Here is a 26,963-nt window from a genome sequence, read left to right on the forward strand (position 1 = left end):
TTGCATAATTTTGGTACGATGTCATTTTAAATTGCATTGTTAGCAAGTGTCTTCATTGTAAGATTTTTTGTTTTGCTATAAGCTTATTATGCGGTGGTGTGTTGCTAGGTTCTGTGGATACATTGTTTTACATTACAGTGATATGCTCAGTTGTTGTGTTCTGGTATTACGTGACACTTACACTACCTCATACTGTTACATCATTAGATTGTATAATGTTGCATGGTTAAGTTTTGCTAAATTATTATAAAATCGTGTTACTTTGTAAGTGCGTCTGGTAACAATATGTAATTGCCTTTTTCTAATACATTATCTCAAAATGTTACTTGTTTTGTTACATTATACGGTCATGTAGGGTGTTCAACGTTTGGTCAGAATGCCGTTTTGCAATGTCAGAAAATGATCACACAATGGCAAGACATGAATGAGAAGAATATGTTACTGTGTTACACTCAGTTGTTCTGGTTTAATGTAACAGTATGTCATTTCGATAGTTATGTTGCTTTGTTGTTACAAAGATTCTCGGTGTTATGTAGTTATATCGTTACATAACATGCAGATAAATTATGTTGAGTAACATTATTTTGTTGATAATTTGGTTGTGTTGCTAGATAATGTGATGCTGCGACGTTTTTGCTATGTTTTGTATTCTGCGTTTTTACTTTGTATGTGGCACTGGACACTATTAAAATCATGTTTAGTTTTATTCAGTTGTGTTCTTTTGCTATGTAGGTAAAGTAAATATGCTAGCAGTGTCTGAAACTCATGACAAAGTTACCGGACACCAGGGCAGAAAAGTTGCCTGCCCAGCCATAAAGTTGCCTGCCCTATTTTACACAATTTAAGACACAATAAGACGACTAATCTAAAAAAAAAAAAAACATTGTTGCAAAGTATTAATTATTGATAATCAGAATATATTACAGAACAACACTTTAAAATTAAGTTTATTATAAATCTACTTATAACATTTATTGCATGTATATGCCATCAGTTTGTACCTGTATTTACTCATCTTCATTCATGCAATGTTTGCTTTGCGTCGTCTGTTACAAGCCACGTGAACTCCTCTTTCCATGATGCTCTTAATGTACGTTTACATTTTGTAGCGTCATACATTGTGTTTGCTTCTTTTGAATCTTTCTTCTGGGGCTCTGGTTTTGGCTTGATTCCTAATCACTTATCCATTTTCTTGTGTTCTCTGTGCGTCTACTTAGGAAAATGATATGCAAATGAACGACCTTATAACGCTCAGGAAGGTCCGGAAGCACGAAGTTATTCGATGCAGGCTTCTGATCGGCTGCTGAGTATGCAAATTGCCAAGCGAACCGAAATTCCGAAATTTCCAAACCAAACGAAGATTTCCAAATCGGAATAAAGCAAACGTTTGATTTGAAAAAAAAAAAAAAAAAAAAGGTTTTTTTTTTCCTTGAAAAAGTTGTCGGCCACCCAGGCGGAGACGTTTTGTAAGTTGTATGCCTGACGTAATAGATGCACGCCCTGGGCGTCCGGACAGACGTTATTTCAGACACTGAGGTTAGTCTAATGACGTCTGTCCACAATAATAAAAAAAACAAAAATCAAGATGCAGTCTGTATATAAAATGCTTAATCATTTGAAGGAGTAAATGTAATGTAGGTTATTCTGAGCAGTTTTACAACATCCTATATGACCCAAACTGGCAATGTAGTGGTAAAAAAAATCAAAATATTTTATTGGAGGGCTCTGTGAATTGAAGCGGGAGACTCAGGACAATCCAATTTTTTTGTTGTTTATCTCAAATCAATAGCAAAGCTTCAAATAATAGCTCAAAGTGCATTACACCAAGGAGCTAAATCTTTTTCAGACAGGCCATTTTCCTCACTCAATGTTTATGTCCAGTTGGCTTTGTTCCTGGCATGGCTGCTTCCACCACATTAAAGCAAGAAAAAATGGACAAAATGTCAGGAAACGGACCGAGAAGCAGGAAGTCGGAACTCATATGCGCAGACGATCTGTCACTTTAATTAGGAAATAAAAGTTGTCCAACACGCAAACGGACCAAAGACAAAACAAAACAGGTTTAAAGGCAATCAAAATTACAAACGAGGCATTACTCAGATCAAACAGGCATGAACAGGTCTTCAACGAGGTAAAGCAATGGTCTGGCAACGGGCAGTCCCAAAAGGAGCGTTTAAGTACTCCAAAAGCAATCAGTCCAATGCATCTCAGCCGGTGTCAAGGGGCGGGCCCAGCTGGGCGCCATGACAACCGTGCAGGACATGACGCAAAAAGCATTAATGCCTTGAACAGATTTTATACAGTTTGGGTTTTCTGATAATACATCCCTGTTAAATGGACACCAACAAAATTCCAAAAGAACATTTTTCATTAGCAATCATAATGATAATTTTGACCCAAATTTACCTATTTTTAAATTGATTTTTTCAAAATTAAAAAAATGGGGCAAAACGTACCCACTCAAAAAAATGTAAAAGGAAGAGAGAAAATAGTATACAAATCTTTCACGATTCGCAGTGGAATCAATTGGCAGGGAGGCAGGAACTAAGACAAGTGTGCTTTAAAAGATTGTGTGTAATTACAAAATCAAGGTACAAAGTAACAAACAAACATGTCTAAAAAATGGTCTAAAAACAATGAAGTGATGTGACTTAGACAGAGACAAAAACAGTGACCTAATAACCTCTGATGTTGGGTACAGTCAATATAAAGAGATGTAATAATGAATTGCCGACATGGAGACTAATTAAGATGCAAGTGGGCGCTGTAGAGTCATTCTACCCAGGTTGGCGCCCTTAACCGGCAAAATGTTTTGCAAGATCTTGACAGCACATATGCAGTTTTCGACTGTGTAGTGCTTTTTAAACAAGCAAAAAATGTGGTGAACAGGGGAGAATAAAAAAACAAAAAAAAACAAATATATGTCCTTTCTAAAGCGCATTTTTCAATATATCTGATGTTCATTTATGAAAGCAATGATGCTCAGGGATAATGGCTTAATAGGAGTTGGAATGGGTTTGTGTAGTACATGTCACTTACCTGTCATAGAGCAAAAGAGCATCAGAAGGAGATAGGATGGCAGGCTGAGATTTGGCATGATGTCCACTTGACCGACCGGCTGCCGGGCGGAGGGGCTTCTGCTACCCGATCAGCCGATGATGGAACATTAGCAGGACTGCCCTGTTCTCCTGAGTGACAAAGAAAGGGAATTGTTTAAGATAGAATGACATGTGGTTCAGTGAGGGCTTGGTAATAAATCCAATTAATTTGATTAGTATCTATAGTGCATAATAGAAACCATTATACTGTATTTATGGCATTTTAACTGGTTAGTCAAAGGCTGGGAGTAGCTATTCTTTATTTTAAACTTTAATTATGTAATTTGCTTTTAAACCGGTTCAATTATTGATTATTGGTCGAAATGTCAAAATTAGCTAGTGAAAGAGATGAACAAGATCATTGTGGACATGACCGCTATTCGTTCATTCTAGTGTTGGAAATGGGGGTGGGCAATACGGAAAAATTAGATCCTGAAGATCTCAGTAACTGAAAAGATCATAAGATCATACCAGGGGCCTATTGTTTGTTCCAGCAGCCCCCCACCTGAATTTTCAGGCTTATTTTTGCAAATACGGCTGCAACCTGTATTAGCGATTACTATATCTTTTGTGCGTAGCTTCCATTTAGCTACTAGCTTCATTTAGCCGGTAATTTTAAATTATTTTACAGCTAATACCACTGTCAAGGACATTCATTACTAATGCTAGCATTGTGGAAACGGTCGCCACCTTCTAATGCAAGAAGCATTGTATTAATGCTTAATGTGAAAATAGAGAAGGGTGATATGACAAAATCAGATCTCAAAAACTGGAAAGATCCTAAGATCGCCTCTGTGGCCTATTCTATTGTGTTACAGCAGTTATTGGCTCGGATTTTTCGAAAATCTTTATTAATGGAGATATTAGCAATTTATTAATCGAGGCACTAGCAATTTCCCCATTAAGGATTAGCTTACTTTATCTTATCTTGTGATATAACATCTCTTTGGTGGCTAGCTTCACTTCAGCCACTGGCATTACTTTAGCAGTTAATGTGAAATAATCTAGCAGCTAATGCCACTGTCATGGACCTTAACTACTGATGCTAGTTGAAAAGGTCGCTACTTGCTAATACTAGTGTCTTTGAAAAAATGCCCAATGTTAAACCATGTAAATTCCCATCTTTTTTAAACATGATCTATTTAAATTAAACTCTGTCAAGAAAGTAGATGCTAGATACCAAAAGTAGCTATCCTGAAATGTCAGATTGTTTTGTTTTCGTGAAACATGAAAGGAAAATTGTCAGAAATTTGAATAAATATGAAAAAATGATCTTAAATTTTCTGATAAAATCAAGATCGTTATTTTGCCTTTAAAAAAATCTTATTGATATTTTTTTCCACATGGATAGACAACATTTTCTTTGTGATTTGACGTTGTAATGGATTTATCGTTCAGAATAAATGCAATCATACTAGTCTAATTGTACAGTGCCAGTCAATTGACATTAATTATCGTAATGAGATTGCTTCCCTGTCAAACTTCCTGTAAGAGCGCAACTATGCTATAGCACTTCCCGTCATGATAAGTCAATCCCATCTCCGAAATAACTGCCTTCTGTCAGCCTCCAAGGCTCATAACGATTGACGGACGCTAAACTTGCTGGCCAAAACAAACCTCGTCGGTCCGTACAAATACATGTCCAGTTATCCAGCACCTCAACTGATCACGCGCTAACAAAAAATGAAAAGCATCAACCGTCTGAGCATCAAGGCCGCAAGCTCTTACAGAGACAATGTGAAGGATAATTAGAATTCCATAATGGATGAATTCAATTTGTAACCGTGTGATGTGCGTGACATTAATAGCAGGAATTACACTAGAAATGATCCATCTATTTGGGTCTTAATCCCTTTCCACCAGGATGTTACATACAGTGTTATCGTGATACCGTTGGTATCGTAAGGGTTGTGCAATATTGCATTTGGTGCAAAGTCATCATAGTGCAAAAAAATAGTCAGCATATGCATTAATGCAAAAATAGACATCATAGTGCAGAAAAAGGAAATGGTCAGACATTGTGCAAGGTGAGCAGTAAACGTAGTGCAGTCGACATGTGCAAGAACATAGACATGAGTACCAATATATTCGTATGAGGTAGTGTTGGCGCGAGTATTCATTTTTTTTGTGCGGTGTCTGTTTTGAGCAGTGAACAAACATAGGGCAGACAGCATGTACGTGAGTACCATTATACATTTGTGTGAGGTAGTTTTTTGCAACAGTTTTCAGTTTTTTGTGCGGTGTCTGTTAAGGGTGGTAATGGCTGTGGGGAAGAAACTGTCTCTGAGTCTGTTCGTTTTTGATTTGTGTGACCTGTAGCGCTTGCCGGAAGGCAGCAGGTCGAAGAGGAGGTGGCCGGGGTGACAAAAGTCCTTGATGATGTTTTCTGCTCTGCTGATGTAGCGAGAGCAGGCAATGTCCTCCAGACTGGGCAGAGAGCAGCCGACGATTCTCTGGGCTGTTTTGATGATCCTCTGGAGATTTTTCCTGTCTGCTGCTGTGCACCCAGCATACCACACCGTGATGCAGTATGTTAGAATGCTCTCCACTGTGGCTTTGTAAAAGGACACCTGCAGCTGCTGTTTTAGATTATTTTTCCTGAGCAATCTCAGGAAGTGCAGTCGCTGCTGGGCCTTCCCTACCACCGCTCTGGTGTTTGCAGACCAGGAGAGGTCGTCGGAGATGTGCACACCCAGAAATTTGAAAGAGTGGACTCTCTCTACACAGTCTCCTTTTATGGTGAGTGGTGCTGGATTCCTGCCATTCCTTCTGAAATCCAGAATCAGTTCTTTTGTTTTTGTGGTGTTCAATATGAGGTGGTTTTCCGAACACCACGTTGAAAGTGACTCCACCTCATCCCTGTATGCCGCCTCGTCCCCTTCAGAGATGAGGCCGATCAAGGTGGTATCGTCAGCGAACTTAATTATAGTGTTTGTGGGGTGGGTCGGTGAGCAGTCGGAGCTGTAGAGGGTGAAAAGCAGGGGGCTCAGTGCACAACCTTGGGGGGAGCCAGTGTTCAGTGTTAGGGTGGGAGAGACGTGGGTACCGAGTTTCACCGACTGTGGGCGGTTGGAGAGGAAGTCCATTATCCAGTGGCAGATGGAGGGAGAGAGTCCTAGGTGTGCAAGTGGGGTTTATGGTATTCAGCGCACGCCTAACTTCGTGCTCCTGAAATGTGAGGGAGTTGCTGCTGGTTGTTGGTGGGTGTGATGTGGCTGTTTGTGGCCTTCCAGCTTCAAAGCGAGCGAAGAACTGATTAAGGTCCGCAGCTAGTGAAGCCTCAGCCTCAACAGTTGCCAGGTTGTGGCCTATGAAGTTGATGATGTGTTGAAGGCCCTGCCACATCCTCCTCGGGTCATTTCCAGCGAAGAGGTGCTCGATCCTCCCTGTGTAGGCTGCTTTTGATAAAGATAGTATAATATGGTCTAAGTTTTGGTGTTGGGTCAAAAGAATACCAGTACTGCAAATTTATTAGCATTTTTAGGGACAGATAGAGTATGGGATGCAATATATAGTAATCATTTGCTATAACGTGAGTTACCGTTCAGTCTGGCTGATTTCCATCTGTGTTCTGTATAATCATTGGCTATGTAGCGGAATTATCTAGGTTTTTAAAAATGTGTGAGGATAGCCGAGTTGGCCAATTGCAATTACCTTAAGAATCCCAAAAGAGGGCGGCAAACCATCCATCCATCCATCCATTATCTGCACCGCTTATTCTCAGCAGGGTCACGGGAGTGCTGGAGCCCATCCCAGTTATCTTCGGGCAGTGGGCAGGGGACACCCTGAACCAGTTGCCAGCCAGTCGCAGGGCACACAGAGACAGACAATTCATTCGCTCGTTCACACCTAGGGACAATTTGGACCGGCCAATTTACCTTACAAGCATGTTTTTGGGAATGTGGGAGGCAACCGGAGTGCCCGAAGAAAACCCACTTTTGCACATACATAAGCCGCACCTACTACAAGCCACATGTTTCCACATTGAAACATGGGATATTTACAAAAAAGACGGTACACAGAAAGAGTTTTGATAATATACAATACCTTAACCCCTGGTTTATAGCCCGAATTGAATAATAACTGGACGTCACATTTTGTGGTTAAGGGCTTCTTGTCATGGTTGCCATGGCACCCAATTGGCCCCGCCCGTGTGGCGCCAGCTGCAGCTCGTTGACAGATTGGCTTTCAGTCTATTTAAGCACAGTGCTCTCACCTTTCCTTTGTCAGTCCGTCAAAGAACCTCTACCCCGCACGGTCCTGTCTCATTTTGGTATTTCCTGCCCGGTATTGTTCCCGTTTACTTTGTCCCATTAATATCAGTTTCCAGTTTTGTTCCTGTCTAGTTTGTCCTGTTTCTTTTCGATATCCTGTTTTTATATCAATCCTGTCTGTCCGGTCCTGTCCGGTATCAAACCCATCTGTCTGATATCTGCTCGGGCAATGGGTATCGATCTCATTGGCCTCTGGCTTCCTATCATTCCACGCCAGACTGCTGCCTAACATGCATGACTCCCCATTTCCCATAGAATAAAAGGCTTGTGTGAGAAACGTCCCGCATTTGGGTCCTGATCCTGTTCTGGTTCTTGACACTTGACACTTAGTTCAGCTGCAGCATTTTTCGCTCATTTTTCATTATACCTATGTTAATAAATGATGCCCTGCAACGTGCTAAAACTACACAAGTTTAATACAAACTCGATAGATTCATAGATTTGCTATGCTAAATATCATAACTCTACAATATTATCCGTGCAAAGCATCGTCAGGCCTGTCCAATTTCTGTTCTGCTAGGAGTGTATTACACCCATAAATTGAACACTGCAGACAATACCGATTCTTTGTGCAAGGCCGAATGTGTCGGATCCTTCAGACACAGTGATGAGACGCGACATCACCAAAAAAAAGAAGATTGAGATCGCAGCGCTCGGCAGAAGGACAAAGATAAATGAAGTCCTTTTTACAGCCACTGGATAATGATGCTTTATTTCAAAATGGGAGTTTCTGTCTGAGGCTTTGTGATGAGCCAGGAAACTTGCTGAGTGCCAAAAGAAGTACAACTGATTGGATAATGTGAAGGCAATACTCCCAGTGTAGCAATACTACGTACAGTTATATAATATGTCTGTTATGCTCTGCTGAAAGGACTGATAGCCATTACCTAATGACAAAAGGGTCTTTTATATCCGGACATACAAGCACACATTAATTTATATATCATACATTTTTTATCTTAAATATTGTCCAGTCCAACCAAAAATGTCCTTTTACACGAGGTAATATTTTTGGGCCATGTTGGTAGTGGCAACTTTGCCAGAAAAGGTAAAGAAACAACGTTAGCTTAGCATCGCTCTAGACATGTGTATAAAATGTTTTATGTAGTTTTTAATGGCGGAAATTATTATTGGCATCAAATCCATCCATCCATTATCAGCACCACTTGTGCTCAGTAGGGTCACGGGGGTGCTGGAGCCCACCCTGAACTGGTTGCCAGACAGTCGCAGGGCACACAGAGACAGACAGCTCACTTGCTCATTCACACTTAGGGACAATTTGGACCGGCCAATTAACCTGACATGCATGTTTTTGGAATGTGGGAGGAAACCGGAGTTGTTTTGGGTAAGTTTTATAGGTTTTAGGGAGCGCTACTTAGTATTTCAAATAATCAAACATTTTAAGTTAGGCAATTCAGCTATTTTTTTGGTGATAACATACTTGTGTCGCAATATTTTACGGATTTGATCTTGGTCATATTTTGTTTCATCAAATTCAAATGCAACATTAATAGAATTTAACTCTCTTTATTTCATTGAGAAACAGAATACCAATGATCCTTTGGAGTTTACCACGCCAGTTTGTGACAAATTACTAAATATGCTGTCACGGTTGCTATGGCACCCAATTGGCCCCGCCCGAGTGGCACCAGCTGCGACGCGTTGACAGATTGGCTTCCGTCCTATTTAAGCTCACTGCTCTCACTCACCCTTTGTCAGTCCGTCAACAAACCTCTACACCCGCAAGATGTGTGTTTTGACTCTGTCCGGTTTCCCGTTTGTGTATCCTGTCCGGTTTCGATCCCGTCTGTTTCGTCCTGTTTTTATTTCAGTCTCCGGTCTCCAGTGTCGAGTATTGTACCCCTCATTCTTGTCCTGTCTGATATCTGTCTCCTGTCTCCTACATCTGTTATCAATCCTTTCAATCCCGTTCTGTCCGGTATCGACATCATCTGTCCGGCATCGGCTCGTTGGTCTCTTGCTTTCTGTTGTTTCTCGCCAGACTTCAGTCTTTCTTCTTTCGCCCGGCGATCGCCGAATCACTATCGTTTTGTGTTAACGTGCATGACTGCCCTATTTCCCGAAATATAAAAGCTTGTGTGAAAAACGTAACACATTTGGATTCTCCTCCTATTCCGGTTCATGACGTATGCTTTTTCTATGAAAATAAATGTTCATTCTTTATTCATTGATTGTTATAAATATAAAAGTCGTATTCATACCAAATGTTGTATTCATTCAACCATTATTAATGGGATAGAATTATCTTCATTGTCATTAATAACAACAGAGTCAACATTGTTTATGATTAGATTAGATGTGGCACGCCAGGATAAACATGTCATAAAACAAAAATAAAAGAAAAAAATAACATTTTCTTATTTTTCACTTTTATTTCATTTCATTAATTAAATCCTCCTGATGTCAATAATTATACATCATGAAAACAACAAGTGTTTGGCATAAAACTCATGCGACCGTTTACTCCCTCCAAATTGTTCAATCGGCCTGTGTCTCCTAGCAACACCATCTAAAAAGGAGCAATGGTGTGTGCTGTGCTGCGACAGCAATAAAATGATGCAAAGCGTCATTTATAGCCCAATGACCGGCCGATGCATGTATATTGTCCCCGCTCCTCATTTGAACGCTTTTTTCTATGTTATGACTCTTCTCTGTTCTTTTGCTTCCCCACTATCGGTACATCCGGCGGCCAAAAACGAGTCGCGTGAATCATATGTGACGCTAATAGATGCACTTAACAGATTAGTGGAGATGACAGGCAGCCTCATTTTAGCATAGAGAGGTGGAGGCGGGGGAGCAACAAGGCCGCCGATACAATCCATCACATTAGGAGGTGCCAGCCAACAAAATACACTGAAGACAAGACATGAAGAAATGTGCTTGAATAATGAGTATTCATTTAATCTGTGATCGCACCCTCTTGTCACCATGCTAACTCAACAGGCCTGGATGTGACAGTAACCTCCAACACTGTCATTTTTTACACAATCGTAAATCACACACTGGAGTTTTCTTTTACCCATTCTGGTGTTCTACCCTAAACAGCCCCTGGCTTTGGTCGGCTAACATCTTCTCAATCAATACTTATATTTCTCATAGGATTCCCATCGTCATAAGAAGCCAAATGACATCAAGAGGCGCCTGCCTTGGGGGTGAATTCTGGGGCTCTCAAGCATCCTTTTCACTGACCAATGCTGTCATTTGTGCTTGTTATACTGACCCCATAACCCCCTTATGTTGCCAGGCGAGGAATGACCCACCCACCCCCACTCCCTTCTTTCCACAGCCTTTGATTATATGGTAGAGTTTTATCCATCCTTTTCTTATCGGCTAAGCAGATCCAGTGAATGGAAGGGGGATGGGCATGGGGATAGGCATAGGGAGACTTGAAGCTTAAAAAACAAGACATTCTGACACCCCAGATACCCCAACGAGTGTTACGCGCAATCAACAGTCGCAATCATTCAAATGAGATTTGCTGTAATCCTTGCAAGAAGTAGAAGAAGAAGCTGGGGTGGGGTTAAGGCTAGATTGGTCCTAATCAGTTGGAGAAGGGAGGATGGACACTGTTCAAAGCAAAAGTGTGCAAAATATGTCTATATTACAATGTGAACGTTAAAAGTATAAATCTCTGTATATTACTCAGGTATTAAAGTGGAAGAGAAATGTATTCTAGTACACTTACAGTAGTAGTTGTTTTCCATCACTCTCAAATTGTTTTGACACTCAAAGGTCTTACAGCGGATGGGGAAAATAAACATCACTCGGACAATCTGAACATCATTTTCAAAAAGGCCATAATAACTAACAAGGAAAATAACAACCACATCATCAAAATAGACCTAGGTATAGCAGAGCAACTGACATTCATATTTATATGGGACATAGAAACTGGCAACAACATAATTGCAAGGAACATTGCAACTACCTTGCAAGAGACACTATATTGAGAATGAAATTGCCAAAGATACAAATCATATTACCACCGTCGCCACCAGTTGTTATGTTCTTTTGCAATGATAATGTCACCAGTACCTATGTATTTTCCAATTATTATATTGTTCGTTGCTGTGCCGTTTCCAGGCTGTAGCTGTGCTAACAATGAGATCATCTTTTTCACCAACACCACTAAAGAAATAGCATCTGCATAGCAAAAGACAATGTAATTATATCAAGACAACGCAACAGCCGACATCCTCGAAAGGGATAAAGCAACTGAATAGCAACTGATATCATGGTCGTCATCATCATCAGCGCCACTGTAACTATGAAAATTAATAGCATGGCCATAGATAATATCATATTAATGGACCAAGTAACTAACACCATCACAAGGGAAAAAGCAACTGAATAGCAACTGACATCATGGTCATCATCATCGCCATAATGGACATAGCAACTGTCTGGCTAAAGAGTTTACATCATATTAAGGGACCTGGTAAAAATTAACACATCTCAAGGTATGGAGCTACTGAACAGAAACACAACACCATATTTGCATGGGACATCTTTGTTCTTTAAAATAATGTGCCTCTCGTTTTATGTTTATTGTGCGATCATCTAATTTTGATATGTATTTGTTTCATGTTCTTATGCTCTTTAATGATTAATATAAAAAAAAGAAAATTATACTTTTGCTGGGCTTGGAACAAATTAGCGCATTTACATTCAAAAGGCATCTCCACTTACAAAAGCTACTCCCAGAATGAACTAAATTTGAAAACAGAGGTACCACTGTGTATAAACCTAAAATCATTCGGGCTTTCGATGCACTGAAATTAGAAAATAAACTTCAAATAGCAGCATGTCCACTAAGTTTTTGGTCGTTTCTAAACATGTTTTTAAGGCCTGTGGACTGAAAATGAAGCGATTAGAATTACTTCAATGGGCGATCAACCAATAGCCCCATCTCTAATGAGACCAACCTCATCTTCTCATTGCAGATACCTGATCGGTATGATCATGAGTCACAACATCCTTCCATTTAGCACAGGATTTGGATCTCATTTTTACTCTAAAGTTCCCACTAACAGTCCCACCCCTGAATTATTAATGGCAAAAAGTATCGATTCCTGGGGTGTCTTCTCCAGTGTGTCTGGAGAATACGTCATATCAGATTTGGTATCCACTGACTGGGTGAAGACAGGATTTGACCAAATGTTCTGCAGAGCAATTTAGGAATCGGTTGTCATCGTTTACACTAGGAAGGGAAGATTTTCACGCCAATGTCAACAAAAGTTCTTACTTTTAAAAAGTGTTATTATTTAAAGAAAATGTTTCTAAAAATGAATATATCAAGAAAGCCTTTCATTTTAAGTATTTTATGTGAAAAACACTTAACACCATTTTTTGTATTTTGTTTGTTTTTATGGAATGTTCCTATCGTTAAGATATTTGTATAGAATGTAAACATTGTTGTATAAATCTGAACAATACATGCAAAAAATATATGAAGGAGCAAAAAATGAAGAAGTGTTTTTTTTCACAAGATCAACAATATATATAGTATTTCTTTAAATACAGATATTTACAACCACACCACATTAAAAACATATTTTGTCACGGTTGCCAAGGCGCCCAATTGGCCCCGCCCATTCAGCGCCAGCTGCGGCTCATTGACAGATTGGCTCTCCGTCTATTTAAAATCAGTGCTCTCACTCTTCGTTTGTCGGTCCGTCAACGAACCTCTGCAAGACGTGGATTTTGACTCGATCCTGTTTCCTCTTGGCATTTCCTTTCCGGTATTGTTCCCGTTTATTTTTGGTCTGGTTTAATATTGGTTTACAGTTTAATTCCCGTCTATTTTTGTCCTGTTTATTATCCTCTCTAGTTTTCGTCCCAGTCTAGTTTGTCTTGTTTAATCTCGATATTCTGTTTCATTATCAATCCTGTCCGTCCCGTCCTGTCCCGTATTTACCCCATCTGTCCGATATCTGCTCGGGCAAATGGAATCGATCTTGTCAGTCTCTGGCTTCCTGTCTTTCAACGCCAGACCGCTGCCTAATGTGCATGACTCCCCATTTCCCGTAAAATAAAAGGCTTGTGTGAGAACCTTACGCATTTGGGTCCTGATCCTGTTCTGGTTCTAGACGTCTCATCTCATCTCATCTCATTAGCCGTACCGCTTATCCTCATTAGGGTTGCGGGGGGGTGGCTGGAGCCCATCCCAGCCATCTCCGGGCAGTGGGCAGGGGAAACCCTGAACTGGTTGCCAGCCAATCGCAGGGCACACAGGGACAGACAACTCATTCGCTCATTCACACCTAGGGACAATTTGGACCGGCCAATTCACCTGAAATGCATGTCTTTGGAATGTGGGAGGAAACCGGAGTGCCCAGAGGAAACCCACGCAAGCACGGGGAGAACATACAAACTCCGCACAGGAAGTCTGGAGCTGGATTTGAACCCACGACAGGTTCCCATGACATGAACTGTGCCGCACAAGCGCTAACCACTGCGCCGCCGTGCTGCCCCGGTTCCAGACGTATTTTTGTTAATTTAGAAAACAGTAAAATGAGAAAAAATTGTACTTAAGCAAAATGATCTGATAATGTGGAATATACAGTAATATAATATAACTGTGATGCAAGTTTACGGTCATACATCACAAAAAATATTTTGTATTTATAGTTACTTCTTTTATGGCATATATTTTTTAAAATAGTTACATTAGGTAATTTAATCAGTTCAGCTTATTATGCATTTTTTCCTCTTTTCAAATTGTCGCGAGATGTCAGACAGACCCAAATGCAAGACACAAGGGGACGGAACGATTGAGATCAAAACCCACTAGGTGGGCGTTTACAAAAAGAAACTTGACTGACGAGAAGTGGCTTTGGAACTGCTGAGGACGAGATCTTTAAAAGACGGATTGTGAGGGAAACCGGAGAGCGGGTCTTTGGGTGAAGAAATATCTTGAAGGGGAGGTTTGGGAGTATCTTTAAGAAAAATGGCTTGAGTGGACGAACATGGAACAAAGATGGAACTGAAGTACGTAATTAGAGTGGCAGGTCTTGGGGTGGGTTGACTTGGAACAAGGAGGGAATTGAAGAAGGAACTCATCGGAGGAGAAGCTCGTGCTTCTGGTGAGTGAAAGTCTTTAGGAATTTAATTGCTTCAGCAACATGAGGTGGGAGCCTGGGACATTTATGTTAGAGTTGGCTAATTGGCTAATTGGAATCACCTAGGGAGAGGAAAAGTGAATGAGACCGGAAAATGGGGTAATGCTCAAATATTTTGTAGAAAAGAGGGACTGGAGGTGCCAAACCATGGCTATGATAAGTTTATAATGATATTAATACTGTACACCAGCAAAGGAGATTGCGTGGGATTCCAGCTAGTTTATTTTTTTGATGATTACACTTCACTGTTTTTTATTTTGACAATTAATGTTGTTGTCACTATCAACCAATCATGTTGCCTTTCATTGATAGCCACACCCTTTGCGGCTGATCTGATTTTTGTAACTGAGGAGATTTCATTATGAAAAAGGCTCAGCTGAGGTTATTTCGGTTGGAATTTCCTATGGGGTCTGAGCTCTTTCCTGTTCTCCTTGTAATTTCAAAATCGATTGCTATATTTTCTCTTGATTTTGAGTGTCTTCTAAACTAAAAACTTCACACATCAATCACAACCACCAACTGACAATAACTAAACGGGTTGCATTACTGCAGTATACAATTATTACTCACCACTTTTTCCATCATACTTCATTGGAAGACAGTTGCACTTTAACATTGACTGATTTTATTATGCTGCTATTGCGTTTTTATGGTACAATGTCTGTACTTTTCATAGTAATATCAGGTTATTAATGGGTATTGGGTTTTTATCGATATTTGTGGAGAATATTTATTCTTTAGATCTTTGCATTGTCTTTTAACTGTGAATGAATGACCTGATGCTCCAAACAAAGTTTCGTTCTGTAGAGTTGTAGAGCTTATAATCTTATTTTAACATTTATAGCCCCTATGCTATTTAGCGCTAACATCAGGCTATATGACAGAAAGTCAATCCTTCAAATGCACAAAGGTATATCGCACATGAAAAGAAATCACAGAAAGGGGGCTTCCCTGACATTCGTCTCCTTTTGTTTCTTGTATTGACGTTTCAGAAAAGACGTTTTTCAGCCTTCACGCGGCGTCACACATGGCAAAATGTGTCACGTAGAAAAAGGTCCCTGTGAGAGACGTGCACTCTATTACACAAAGTACTGGGCTTAATTGCTTCACGCCACATCTGCTCAATGAAGATACGAAACGAAATTATGGTTCCGGGGAGACATATTTAATAGATACCCCCAACGTCGCCTCCCTCTGCTCGATTATGTCGGTGTAAAATTTAGGTGACAGAAATGAGTTCACACTTTGCAATCATCTTGGATCCGCACTGATTCGGTCAAGCTCGGGCTCACACATTCACAGGCGTGCCCAAATTTACGCTTGGGGGGCTAATTGGAGTTCTCAAAAAACTTAAAAATATTGAGCATTTTTTCAGAAATGTTAGATAAGTTTCTTCGAGCTTCTTGTTTGATATGAAAATATGCCAACACATGTTGACGCCAGGTGTCAATTTCTCATCCATTTAAAATGATTTTGTAAATCTTCTATCTATCTATCTATCTGCCCTGGTCATATCCCTCGAGAGGGGTGACCGACAGCAAAACAGACACATACACAAAAATAAAGAAAATGAAAAAAAGGAAAAAGTAGCAAAAAAACACACATAAAATGTTTTTGAAACTACACGACAGGAGTTGGTCAATGACCTGAAAAGAGCTGGGACCACCGTTTCCAAGGTTATTGTAGGTCATACAACTAACACGTCTTGGTTTAAAATCATCCATGGCACGAAAGGTTCCCCTGCGTAAACCAACACACCACCAAACCTGGTAAAAGACTACAGGAAACGGTTGACCTCTGTATTAGCAAACAAAGGCAACTGTACCAAATATTAACATTCTTTTTCTCAGGTGTTCAAATACTTATTTGCAGCTATATCACACAAATAAGACTTTAAAAAATTATGCATTGTGATTTCTGGATTTTTTTTTTTAGTTTACCTCTCTCACAGTGGGCATGTGTGAGACATATATATATATATATATATATATATATATATATATATATATATATATATATATATATATATATATATATATCATCTCATTAGCTGCACTGCTTATCCTCAGTAGGGTTGCGGGGGTGCTGGAGCCCATCCCAGCAATCATGGGGCAGTGAACTGGTTGCCAGCCAATCGCAATATGTATATATATATATATATATATATATATATATATATATATATATATATATATATATATATATATATATATATATATATATATATACATATATATATATATATATATATATATATTGGTTATTCATATGCTATAGAATATGAAGTGTGTTATAAGCTTATATATATTTATTATTATTATAATTTTAATTTTTATGTTGATCAGTGTTAACCATATTGGCCATGGCTTTGAATAACAATAAAAAGGAAAATATTTTGTTTATACTGTAATCATCACTCAAATGAAAAAAAATGGTTTGCACACTTCTTATTGTATCTGAAAGTATTCTCCCGTGATTGGATTAAACGGGTTGCACTTCGGATGAACAAATGTTGACAAAACGTGTGCATCAAAACAAGCCGCCTGTTTAATTGCATTACCTTAACGTCGACTGTCACGCTAGGCAACCAGGTCACAAAACGTAGGGGACTTTTTTTTTCTACCTTGCAGAGCCTTCGGCGTCCAGGCGGGATGAGCTACTTAGCGGCCCCCATAGTCCCCTCCCGACATGCCCACCCTGCCAAGTGTCCTAAATACTGAGCTCCATTGTGTCGCAATGAGATGCTGCTGGATTGGAGGTTTCTTGCCGGAGGTGGGAGAAGAGAGAGGTGAAATAAAACAAAAATTAAAAGCTGATTCCGCAAAGGGGCCGAGGAGGAGGTCATGCAAATGGGGCGCAATGGAAGACGCCCCCCACATTTAGGGGTCTTCCCTCCTGCTTGGCTGTAGCCAGGCTGCTGCTAAATCTTTTAAGCCCTCATGTCCCACCGACACATACAAATACACTCACGCCCAAGTTGTCATAAGAAGTCTTTGCCTCCCCTCCCCCTAAACAGCTTCTAAATAATATATGATATTATGTATGTATGTATGTATATATATATATATATATATATATATATATATATATATATATATATATATATATATATATATATATATATATATATATAGTCAGGTTCTGGACGGTTGCCATGGCGCCCAGCTGGCACCGCCCCTTGACAACGGCTGACTCGCATTTTCTGATTACTACTGTGGGTACGTAAACGTCCTCTTTTAAATTGCGCTTTGCCAGATCGTTGTTGAAAACTTGTTTATGCGTGGTTATATTTGTTGTGCTTGTTGGACTTGAGTTCCTACTTCCTGCTTCCCGTTCCGTTTCGTGACATATATATATATATATATATATATATATATATATATATATATATATATATATATATATATATATATATATATATATACATGCATAAAATGATATATGTGTGTGTGTGTGTGTGTGTGTGTGTGTGTGTCTGTGTGTGTGTGTGTGTGTGTGTCTCCGAAACTGGTCTGAGTTTGCTTTTAAGATCGACCCACAATGTTTTATTGAAGTCATATTTGACCTTGATCTGTCCTTTCAAACACACGTTAAGAATATTACTAGAACAGCATTCTTCCATCTTCGCAACATTGCTAAAATTCGCCCTACGCTGTCTCAGTCGGTTGCGGAGATTATAATTCGCGCGTTTGTTACCTCTCGTCTCGATTACTGTAATGCAATGCTCTCCGGTCTCCCGAAGTCAAAAATCAAGAGCCTTCAGCTGGTACAAAATGCTGCAGTGAGGCTTTTAACTAGGACAAGAAAGTTTGATCACGTTACCCCGATTTTAGTTTACCTGCATTGGCTCCCGGTTAGCTTAAGATGTGATCCTAAGGTTCTGTTGGTAGTATATAAATCATACATGGACTTCCTCCCTCATATCTTTCAGATATAATTTCCCCCTATGTTCTGGTCCAGAGCCTTCGCTCTGAAAACGCTGGTCTACTAGTGATCCCAAGAGCCAAGAAGAGATCAGCATGTTCGAGAGCGTTCTCCATTTGGGCCCTGGTGCTGTGGAATGCTCTTCCCCCTAAGATTCGATCTGCAATCTTAGTGGAAATGTTTAAATTCAAGCTTATAACACACTTCTATTCTATAGCATATGAATAACCAATATTTTATGTTGCCAATATCTGTGTATTATTTGCCCTCATGTTGGTTTTAGATCAGGGGATGGTGTCATAATAGTCTGTGGTTTGCAATAACCTGTGTAGCCCTTTGAGACTCTTTGTGATTAAGGGCTATGCAAATAAACATGACTTGACAAATTTAGAAAATTTGTCAATATGAAATGTAGCGTTGCTTTCATGTAAAGAAATCTCTCCCATTTTTAGCGTCTTCTTTCATCCCACTAAAAAAACATTTGGAGTTCTAGCCTCTCTAATAAAATGTGTTTGCCGTTGTTTGATATAAACCTTTTTACAAAAAAATAAAAAGCACTATTATGGGATTTTCACCATCCCATCCAACATGTGTCAGATTTAAATACGCCTATTTTATGATTTTTTCTAAAAAAAATATATATATATAACGTTTAAAACACATTTTTATACAGGGATGAAAATTCAGAATTTAAAAGCTAAATTTGTATGTTTAATTTATTTTGTATCTCATTGAAGTAACTACAACAAAGATCATGAGACAAAATAAATAGAATTTTCCATCAGCAGCTTTTGTTTTTCTATTGAACTTGTTCTCGTTTGTGCTCAAAGTGAAAACAAAAAGCCACCAGGCCTTTGGTGGCAGAGAGTGGCCCAACAAAAAGGTTTTACAACATTTTAAATTCCCTTTATTTTGTTATTTCCAAGCCTAGTAATAAAAGCGACACATTTGTTATCCCGCCAAGTCGTGTGTGTTCCATCTGCAATGCACCGTGCCCTTCTTTCGCACCACCCGTCGTCACAGTCTTGATGTGCTGTCGCGTGTCTCTTGGAATATAGAGGGAAAACAGATTTGTATTTATGTGCGCTTTTGTGAAATCTTTAAAAAAGGAAAACAACATGACTTCCAGATGTACTGCATGATTTATTTCTTTGCGTTCCAAAAACAAGACTGTTGAAACTACAATCAGTACTGAGCTTGTTCTTATGCTGATGAAAATGTCCTTTATCTGGCATATTTTGATGTTGGAAAACATTCTGGACCTGTAGTAAACTGACAATTGATACAAACTTTTCCAGGACATTATCATTTTATCTTCTGCGCCCATGGGAGAAATCCCACAGTTGTATACATCTATATATATTGTAAGTCAGTCGATCGCAATTACAGTGTGGACTGAACGTGAGGCAATAAAGGACTCTCCTTTCGTTTGGTTGGTTTGAATGAAGGTTTATAAAGTAATTGTCACGCGCCAAAGACACAACGCATTGTTCTCCTGAGAACAATATGGCTACCACGTGGCTACAGCTCCGCAGCAATGTGAAAACGATGCGACACAAACGCAGCCCCGTCGACTTCTGGGGCACCCTCCAAACCCTCCCTCTTAACGTCAGCCCATCATCTCCTCACTATAAAAAATGTTACCTGACTGACATAGGGCAGTCAGTCTGACATCTGACCACTTCTGATGCATGGGTCACCACGCATGCGCATACAACCTCTTCTAAAGCGTTTGAGTTACTAAGCAGCCTAGTTAGTCTCCAATTATTTCCTTCTAAATTCAAGAAAGGCTATAAAAATGAGTGATGGAGCAGGCCAAATTAAGAAGCCAAAAACCCTTGTGAAGTGGGAGAGGGACATTTTTTCACAATGTCATATTTAGAGTAGGTGATCAGTACAATGAGCTCAGTTAATTATTACAAGCGAAAAATGCAGCATTTCTCCTGAAAGCCTCAGCACAGTAATTTGGGAAACTTAAAAAATCTTGCATCAGAGTTTGAGACGCAATGATGGTATCGCTTGACAGTGCACTTACACATAGTTGTACTTTATTTTACTGGAGTTATTCACCACATTCATGTTCTACCATTATCGGGATGATGCTGAGGTTGATTCACTGGCATAAAAAATTGAATCACTGATTCACCTGAACTTTTCTGGTGTTGAGGTTGAGATATAGAGATTACAAGATGACATTAAGTTGACGACCAGGGCTGATGGATAGTTCTGGGATTTACTTACAGAGGAAAAGTACCCCAACAAGAGGAAATGTGCTAGCAACTTGAAATCATTATTTGGCTCCACTTATCTATGTGTGTTAGCCTTTTCCCACAAGATGATTTAGTCCGAATACCGTTCCATCATGACTGATGCTCATTTGGAATTGTGCTTGAGGCTGGCTATCAGCAGCTACTGTCCAGACTGCGCATTCCATTCAGTGCAAGTCATCAGAGAAATGTAATAACACAAAACAGTTACTAGGTTGTAATGCAAAATATGGGCTCATGTAGTAATGCAAGACACATCAACATACTGTATGTCCACAAGTGAGTACACCCCTCACATTACTGCACAATTTTCATTATAATATTGAATTGGACATCACTGAAAAAACATCACTTTGACACAATAGAAATAAGTAAGTCAACAATGGCCATGGCTTACTGTAAAAATATCCAATGGTCTGGTGAGACAAAGATAAATTGATTTAGCTCAGATGATGTGAAGCATGTGTGGCGGCAACCAGGTTTGTGTCGTGCCTAAAATCAAGGATGGTGTTTGGGAATGTCATGGTTTGGGGCTGCAAGAGAGCAACTGGGGTTAAGGAGTTGCATTTCATTCGGGAAAACATGAACTCAAGGATGTACTGCAGAATACCGGAGCATGGATTGATCCTTTTCCCACCAGAAATTGGGTTGTAGGGCAATGTTCTAGCCAGAAAATGACCCAGAATACAAGATCACCAAGGCTTTTCTAAAGGGGTAAGGGTAAAGGGGATCGACTGGCCAAGTATGTCTCCGGTTCTTAACCCAATAGAAAATATTCGAGGTATCCTCAAACGGAAGTTGGAGAAGCACAAGATCTTAAATATCCCCCAGCTCTGTCATGTTGTCATGGTGGAGTGGAAGCACATTCCAGTGGCAATTTGTGAGGCTCTGGTGAAATCCATGGCCTGCAGGATTACAATGCTTTTGCAAAATCATATTGGGCACACAAAATGTTGAACTTAAGGAATTTACGGTGTACTTAGGGGTTTTGCTACTATGGTTATATTTGAGTTTTTTTGAGAGAGAAAATAAATTTACACTTTACACGCTTTGCACAGACTACATTTCATTGTGTCAAAGCGAAGTTCTTCAGTGTTTATAACTTAAACATTATGATCAAATCTGCAGAAATGTGAGGGGTTAATCACTTTTTTACATACTGTTCATGCTACAAATAAACAATACTTAATAGACTATATTCATACATAGATGTGTTTTGCATTTCGATAGCAGGTAGATCATTCTGACATGGCCATTTTAAAAGTAGCTTACATTCTTCTGGCAATCCACATAAGAGCATGGTATGTTGACTTTGGGGTGTGACATGAATGAAAGCATCCTTTATTTAACATTAAAACCTAAATGCGCTAACAACACCTATTTGCGTTATGACATTGCTCAAGGGAATACAGTATTCTAAATCAATTCACTAAAATTGAGGGAATTAATCCCTTATTTTCAAATTTGCGAGCGCTTCAAAACAGTTTCCCACTTGAAAGTGCATCGGTGCTTAAGATCGAGCCGGTGAATATAGATGAACCTCCTGCTCGTCATGAATAAATCAGTTTGTTTTGCAAAGCACTTAAGCTGTTTCCATGTACATTTCAACATTACACATATCCGATAGGGCTGTGTTTTCTATAAAATATAATTGTAACATTGGCTAATGGGAGAAACAATAATATATAATTTGTATAAATATAAAAGCTAACATTTTTTTAGTGGACATAGCTTGACTCTTCCTTTTAAATAATAAACACATATTTACCTTATGTTACATAAGGCTAAAGTGGCAGCAAGCAATTATTTTAATATTTAATTGGATGGTTATTCTGTCAATTAAATGATATTTTGGACATGATAAAAAGTGCTTTAACATCAAAACATATTTACAATAAACCACTCTTTTAGATAATATTAAACATTCAATACTCCTCCTTGATCTGCTACCTTATCGTGGTGGAGGAGTTTGTGTGTCCCAATGATCCTAGGAGCTATGTTGTCGGGGGCTTTAAGCCCCTGGTAGGGTCACCCATGGCAAACAGGTCCTAGGTGAGTGGCCAGACAAAACGCAGATCAGAAGACCCCTAATGATGAGAGAAAACTTTGGTCCTCGATTTCCCTCGCCCGGACGCGGGTTACCGGGGCCCCCTTCTGGAGCCAGGCCTGGAGGTGGGGTCCGCTGGCGAGCGCCTGGTGGCCGGACCCTTACCCACGGGGGCCGGCCGGGCACAGCCCGAAGGGACGACGTGGGACCCTCTTCCCATGGGCTCACCACCTGTAGGAGGGGCCAAAGGGGTCGGGTGCGCAGAGAGCTGGGTAGCAGCCAAGGGAGGGGTCCTTGGCGCGACGATCCCCGGCTACAGAAACTGGGTTTTGGGACATGGAACGTTACCTCTCTGGCAGGGAAGGAGCCCGAGTTGGTGCGTGAGGTTGAGAAATTCCGACTAGATATAGTCGGACTCACCTCTACGCACGGCTTGGGCTCTGGTACCAGTCCTCTCGAGAGGGGTTGGACTCTCTTCCACTCTGGAGTTGCCCGTGGTGAGAGGCGCAGAGCCGGTGTGGGCATATTAATTGCTCCACGGCTCGGCGCCTGTACGTTGGGGTTCACCCCGGTAGACGAGAGGGTAGCCTCCCTCCGCCTTCGGGTGGGGGGACGGGTCCTGACTGTTGTTTGTGCTTATGCACCAAATAGCAGTTCGGAGTACCCAACCTTCTTGGGGTCCTTAGAGGGTGTGCTTGAGAGCGCGCCCCCTGGGGACTCCCTCGTACTGCTGGGAGACTTCAACGCTCACGTGGGCAATGACAGTGAGACCTGGAAGGGCGTGATTGGGAAGAACGGCCCCCCTGACCTGAACCCGAGTGGTGTTTCGTTATTGGACTTCTGTGCTCGTCATGGTCTGTCCATAATGAACACCATTTTCAGACATAAGGGTGTCCATATGTGCACTTGGCACCAGGACACCCTAGGCCGTAGTTCGATGATCGACTTTGTCATCGTTTCGTCGGACCTGCGGCCGCATGTTCTGGACACTCGGGTGAAGAGAGGGGCGGAGCTGTCAACTGATCACCACCTGGTGGTGAGTTGGCTTCGATGGTGGGGGAAGATGCCGGCCCGACCCGGCAGACCCAAGCGTGTTGTGAGGGTCTGTTGGGAACGGCTGGCAGAATCTCCTGTCAGAAGAAGTTTCAATTCACACCTCCGGCAGAACTTCGCCCATGTCCCGAGGGAGGCGGGGGACATTGAGTCCGAGTGGACCATGTTCCGCGCCTCCATTGTCGAGGCGGCTGATCGGAGCTGTGGCCGCAAGGTAGTCGGTGCCTGCCGCGGTGGCAACCCTCAGACCCGTTGGTGGTCACCGGCGGTGAGGGATGCCGTCAAGCTGAAGAAGGAGTCTTATCGGGCCTTCCTGGCCTGTGGGACTCTGGAAGCAGCTGGCAGGTATCGGCTGGCCAAGCGGAATGCGGCTTTGGCGGTTGCCGAGGCAAAAACTCGGGCATGGGAGGAGTTTGGCGAGGCCATGGAAGCCGACTTCCGAACGGCTTCGAGGAAATTCTGGTCCACCATCCGACGTCTTAGGGGGAGGAAGCGGTGTGCCATCGACACTGTGTATAGTGCCGATGGGGCGCTGCTGACCTCGACCCGGGACGTTGTGAATCGGTGGGCGGAGTACTTCGAAGACCTCCTCAATTCCACCGGCACGTCTTCCTCTGGGGAAGCAGAGCCTGAGGACTCTGGGTTGGGCTCTCGTATCACTGGGGTTGAAGTCACCGAGGTTGTCAAAAAACTCCTCGGTGGCAGGGCCCCGGGGGTCGATGAGATCCGCCCAGACTTCATTAAAGCTCTGGATGTTGTGGGCGTGTCATGGTTGACGCGCCTCTGCAACATCGCGTGGACATCGGGGACAGTGCCTCTGGACTGGCAGACTGGGGTGGTGGTTCCCGTCTTTAAGAAGGGGGACCGGAGAGTGTGTTCCAACTACAGGGGAATCACACTTCTCAGCCTCCCTGGTAAGGTCTATTCAGGGGTACTGGAGAGGAGGGTCCGCCAGGAAGTCGAATCTCGGATTCAGGAGGAACAGTGTGGTTTTCGTCCTGGCCGTGGAACACTGGACCAGCTCTATACACTCTTCAGGGTCTTTGAGGGTGCATGGGAATTTGCCTGTCCGGTCTACATGTGTTTTGTGGACTTGGAGAAGGCATTCGACCGTGTTCCTCGGGAGGCCCTGTGGGGGGTGCTTCGGGAGTATGGGGTACCGCACAGTCTTATCCGGGCTGTGCGGTCCCTGTATGCCCGGTGCCAGAGTCTGGTCCGCATTGCCGGCAATAAGTCGGATTCGTTCCCGGTGAGGGTTGGGCTCCGCCAGGGCTGCCCTTTGTCACCGATTCTGTTCATAACTTTTATGGACAGAATTTCTAGGCGCAGCCTTGGCGGGGATGGAGTCCGGTTTGGGGGCCTCAGCATTGCGTCACTGCTTTTTGCAGATGACGTGGTGCTGTTGGCTTCCTCAGCCCGTGATCTTCAGCTCTCGCTGGAGCGATTCGCAACCGAGTGTGAAGCGGCCGGGATGGGGATCAGCACCTCCAAGTCCGAGGCCATGGTTCTCAGTCGGAAAAGGGTGGTATGCTCCCTCCGTGTCGGGGAGGAGGTCTTGCCCCAAGTGGAGGAGTTCAAGTATCTTGGGGTCTTGTTCACGAGTGAGGGTAGGATGGAACGGGAGATCGACAGACGGGTCGGTGCAGCGTCTGCCGTCATTCGGACCCTGTACCGGTCTGTCGTGGTGAAGAGGGAGCTGAGCCGAAAGGCAAAGCTCTCGATCTACCAGTCCATCTACGTTCCTACCCTCACCTATGGTCATGAACTTTGGGTCATGACCGAAAGAACTCGATCCCGGATACAAGCGGCCGAAATGAGTTTCCTCCGCAGGGTGGCTGGGTTCTCCCTTAGAGATAGGGTGAGAAGCTCAGTCATCCGGGAGGGACTCGGAGTAGAGCCACTGCTCCTCCGCGTTGAGAGGAGCCAGTTGAGGTGGCTCGGGCATCTAATAAGGATGCCTCCTGGACGCCTCCCTCGGGAGGTGTTCCGGGCATGTCCCACCAGCAGGAGGCCCCGGGGGCGGCCCAGGACACGTTGGAGAGACTATGTCTCTCGGCTGGCTTGGGAACGCCTCGGGGTCCCGTCGGATGAGCTGGAGGAAGTGGCTGGGGATAGGGACGTCTGGGCTTCCCTTTTAACGCTGCTGCCCCCGCGACCCGACCTCGGATAAGCGGAAGACAATGGATGGATGGATGGATAAACATTCAATAATTAGAATAATAACGACTGATCGCCGATTCTTATTCTTTTAAAAGTCAAACCCGTCCATGTTGTGGTTTTTCGATGTCACAATCAAGTACTTGTTTTGGAGGAAGTGAAGTCGTTTTTCATACAAATTATATTTTTTGTGTGACGTCTCAGCAGAAGAGGAAAATCGATGACTGGACCAACTAAAATATTGCTCTACTTAGGAGGGGATCGGACAATCACAGATCCCCAAAATTGAGGAAATCAGGGTTGCTTAATAAGCTTGTGAAAATAATAACAAAAGAAAACAACTGAATACAAAGTGGTGCTTCAGATTTCGAACCTAATCATTCCAGGTTGATCAGTCAAGGTCTGACTTGGTCGAGGTCTAAATTCATTTTTCCTATAAGAAACAATGATGAACTCATTAATTCGTTCAGGCATGTTTGAAAAGTGTTTTTTTTTTCCTCAATAAAATGTACATCTAACCAGAAATGTAGTACTAAACATGTAGATCTATATAATAGACACAAAATATTATTAAAGAAGGAAATAATACTTTGATAAAGAATCCTATCAAAAAATTTGACTTCTTGAAGGCATTCTTGTTCATTTGTGAAAGTCGAAATCTAGTAAGCAAAATCAGAGGCACCACACTATGTATTTATTATCCTTTTTTCAATTAAAGTCTGTCTGGCCACCATCCTTTTCTTTTCTGGTTTCTTGAGAGAAACCAGAAAGGGTTTAAAAAACAAACAGAAAGCACTAAGTAATTAAGTAATAACATTTTAGTAGAGTTGTGGTTGTAGGTTAATTCTTGTTGGATACTGAACAAGAGAGAACACAGTTTGGAATAGTCAAGACCCGGGTGGCAAGCGGATTGTCTTGACTTGGCCATTGTAAGCTGCATGAATGCTCTCTTGGCTCGACGTAGGGCACGCTAATCTAATGTATTTATATTAGAGGTAAGA

General features: G+C 41.7%; 1 protein-coding gene across 1 annotated transcript in view; it reads right to left on the minus strand.

Annotated features, from left to right (window-relative positions):
* The window catches only part of cntn1a (contactin 1a), a 126,080-nt gene that overhangs the window by 60,466 nt on the left and 38,651 nt on the right, over nt 1-26,963 (minus strand). Inside the window, exon 2 of the mRNA XM_088340386.1 lies at nt 3,040-3,188. Coding sequence (XP_088196512.1) covers nt 3,040-3,097 — 58 coding nt within the window. The 5' untranslated portion in view covers nt 3,098-3,188. The remainder of the gene's footprint in view (nt 1-3,039; nt 3,189-26,963) is intronic.

This window comes from Urocampus carinirostris, chromosome 7 (assembly GCF_059441175.1).
Source record: "Urocampus carinirostris isolate Australia breed hairy pipefish chromosome 7, RoL_Ucar_1.0, whole genome shotgun sequence".
In the NCBI taxonomy this organism is placed as follows: Eukaryota; Metazoa; Chordata; class Actinopteri; order Syngnathiformes; family Syngnathidae; genus Urocampus; species Urocampus carinirostris.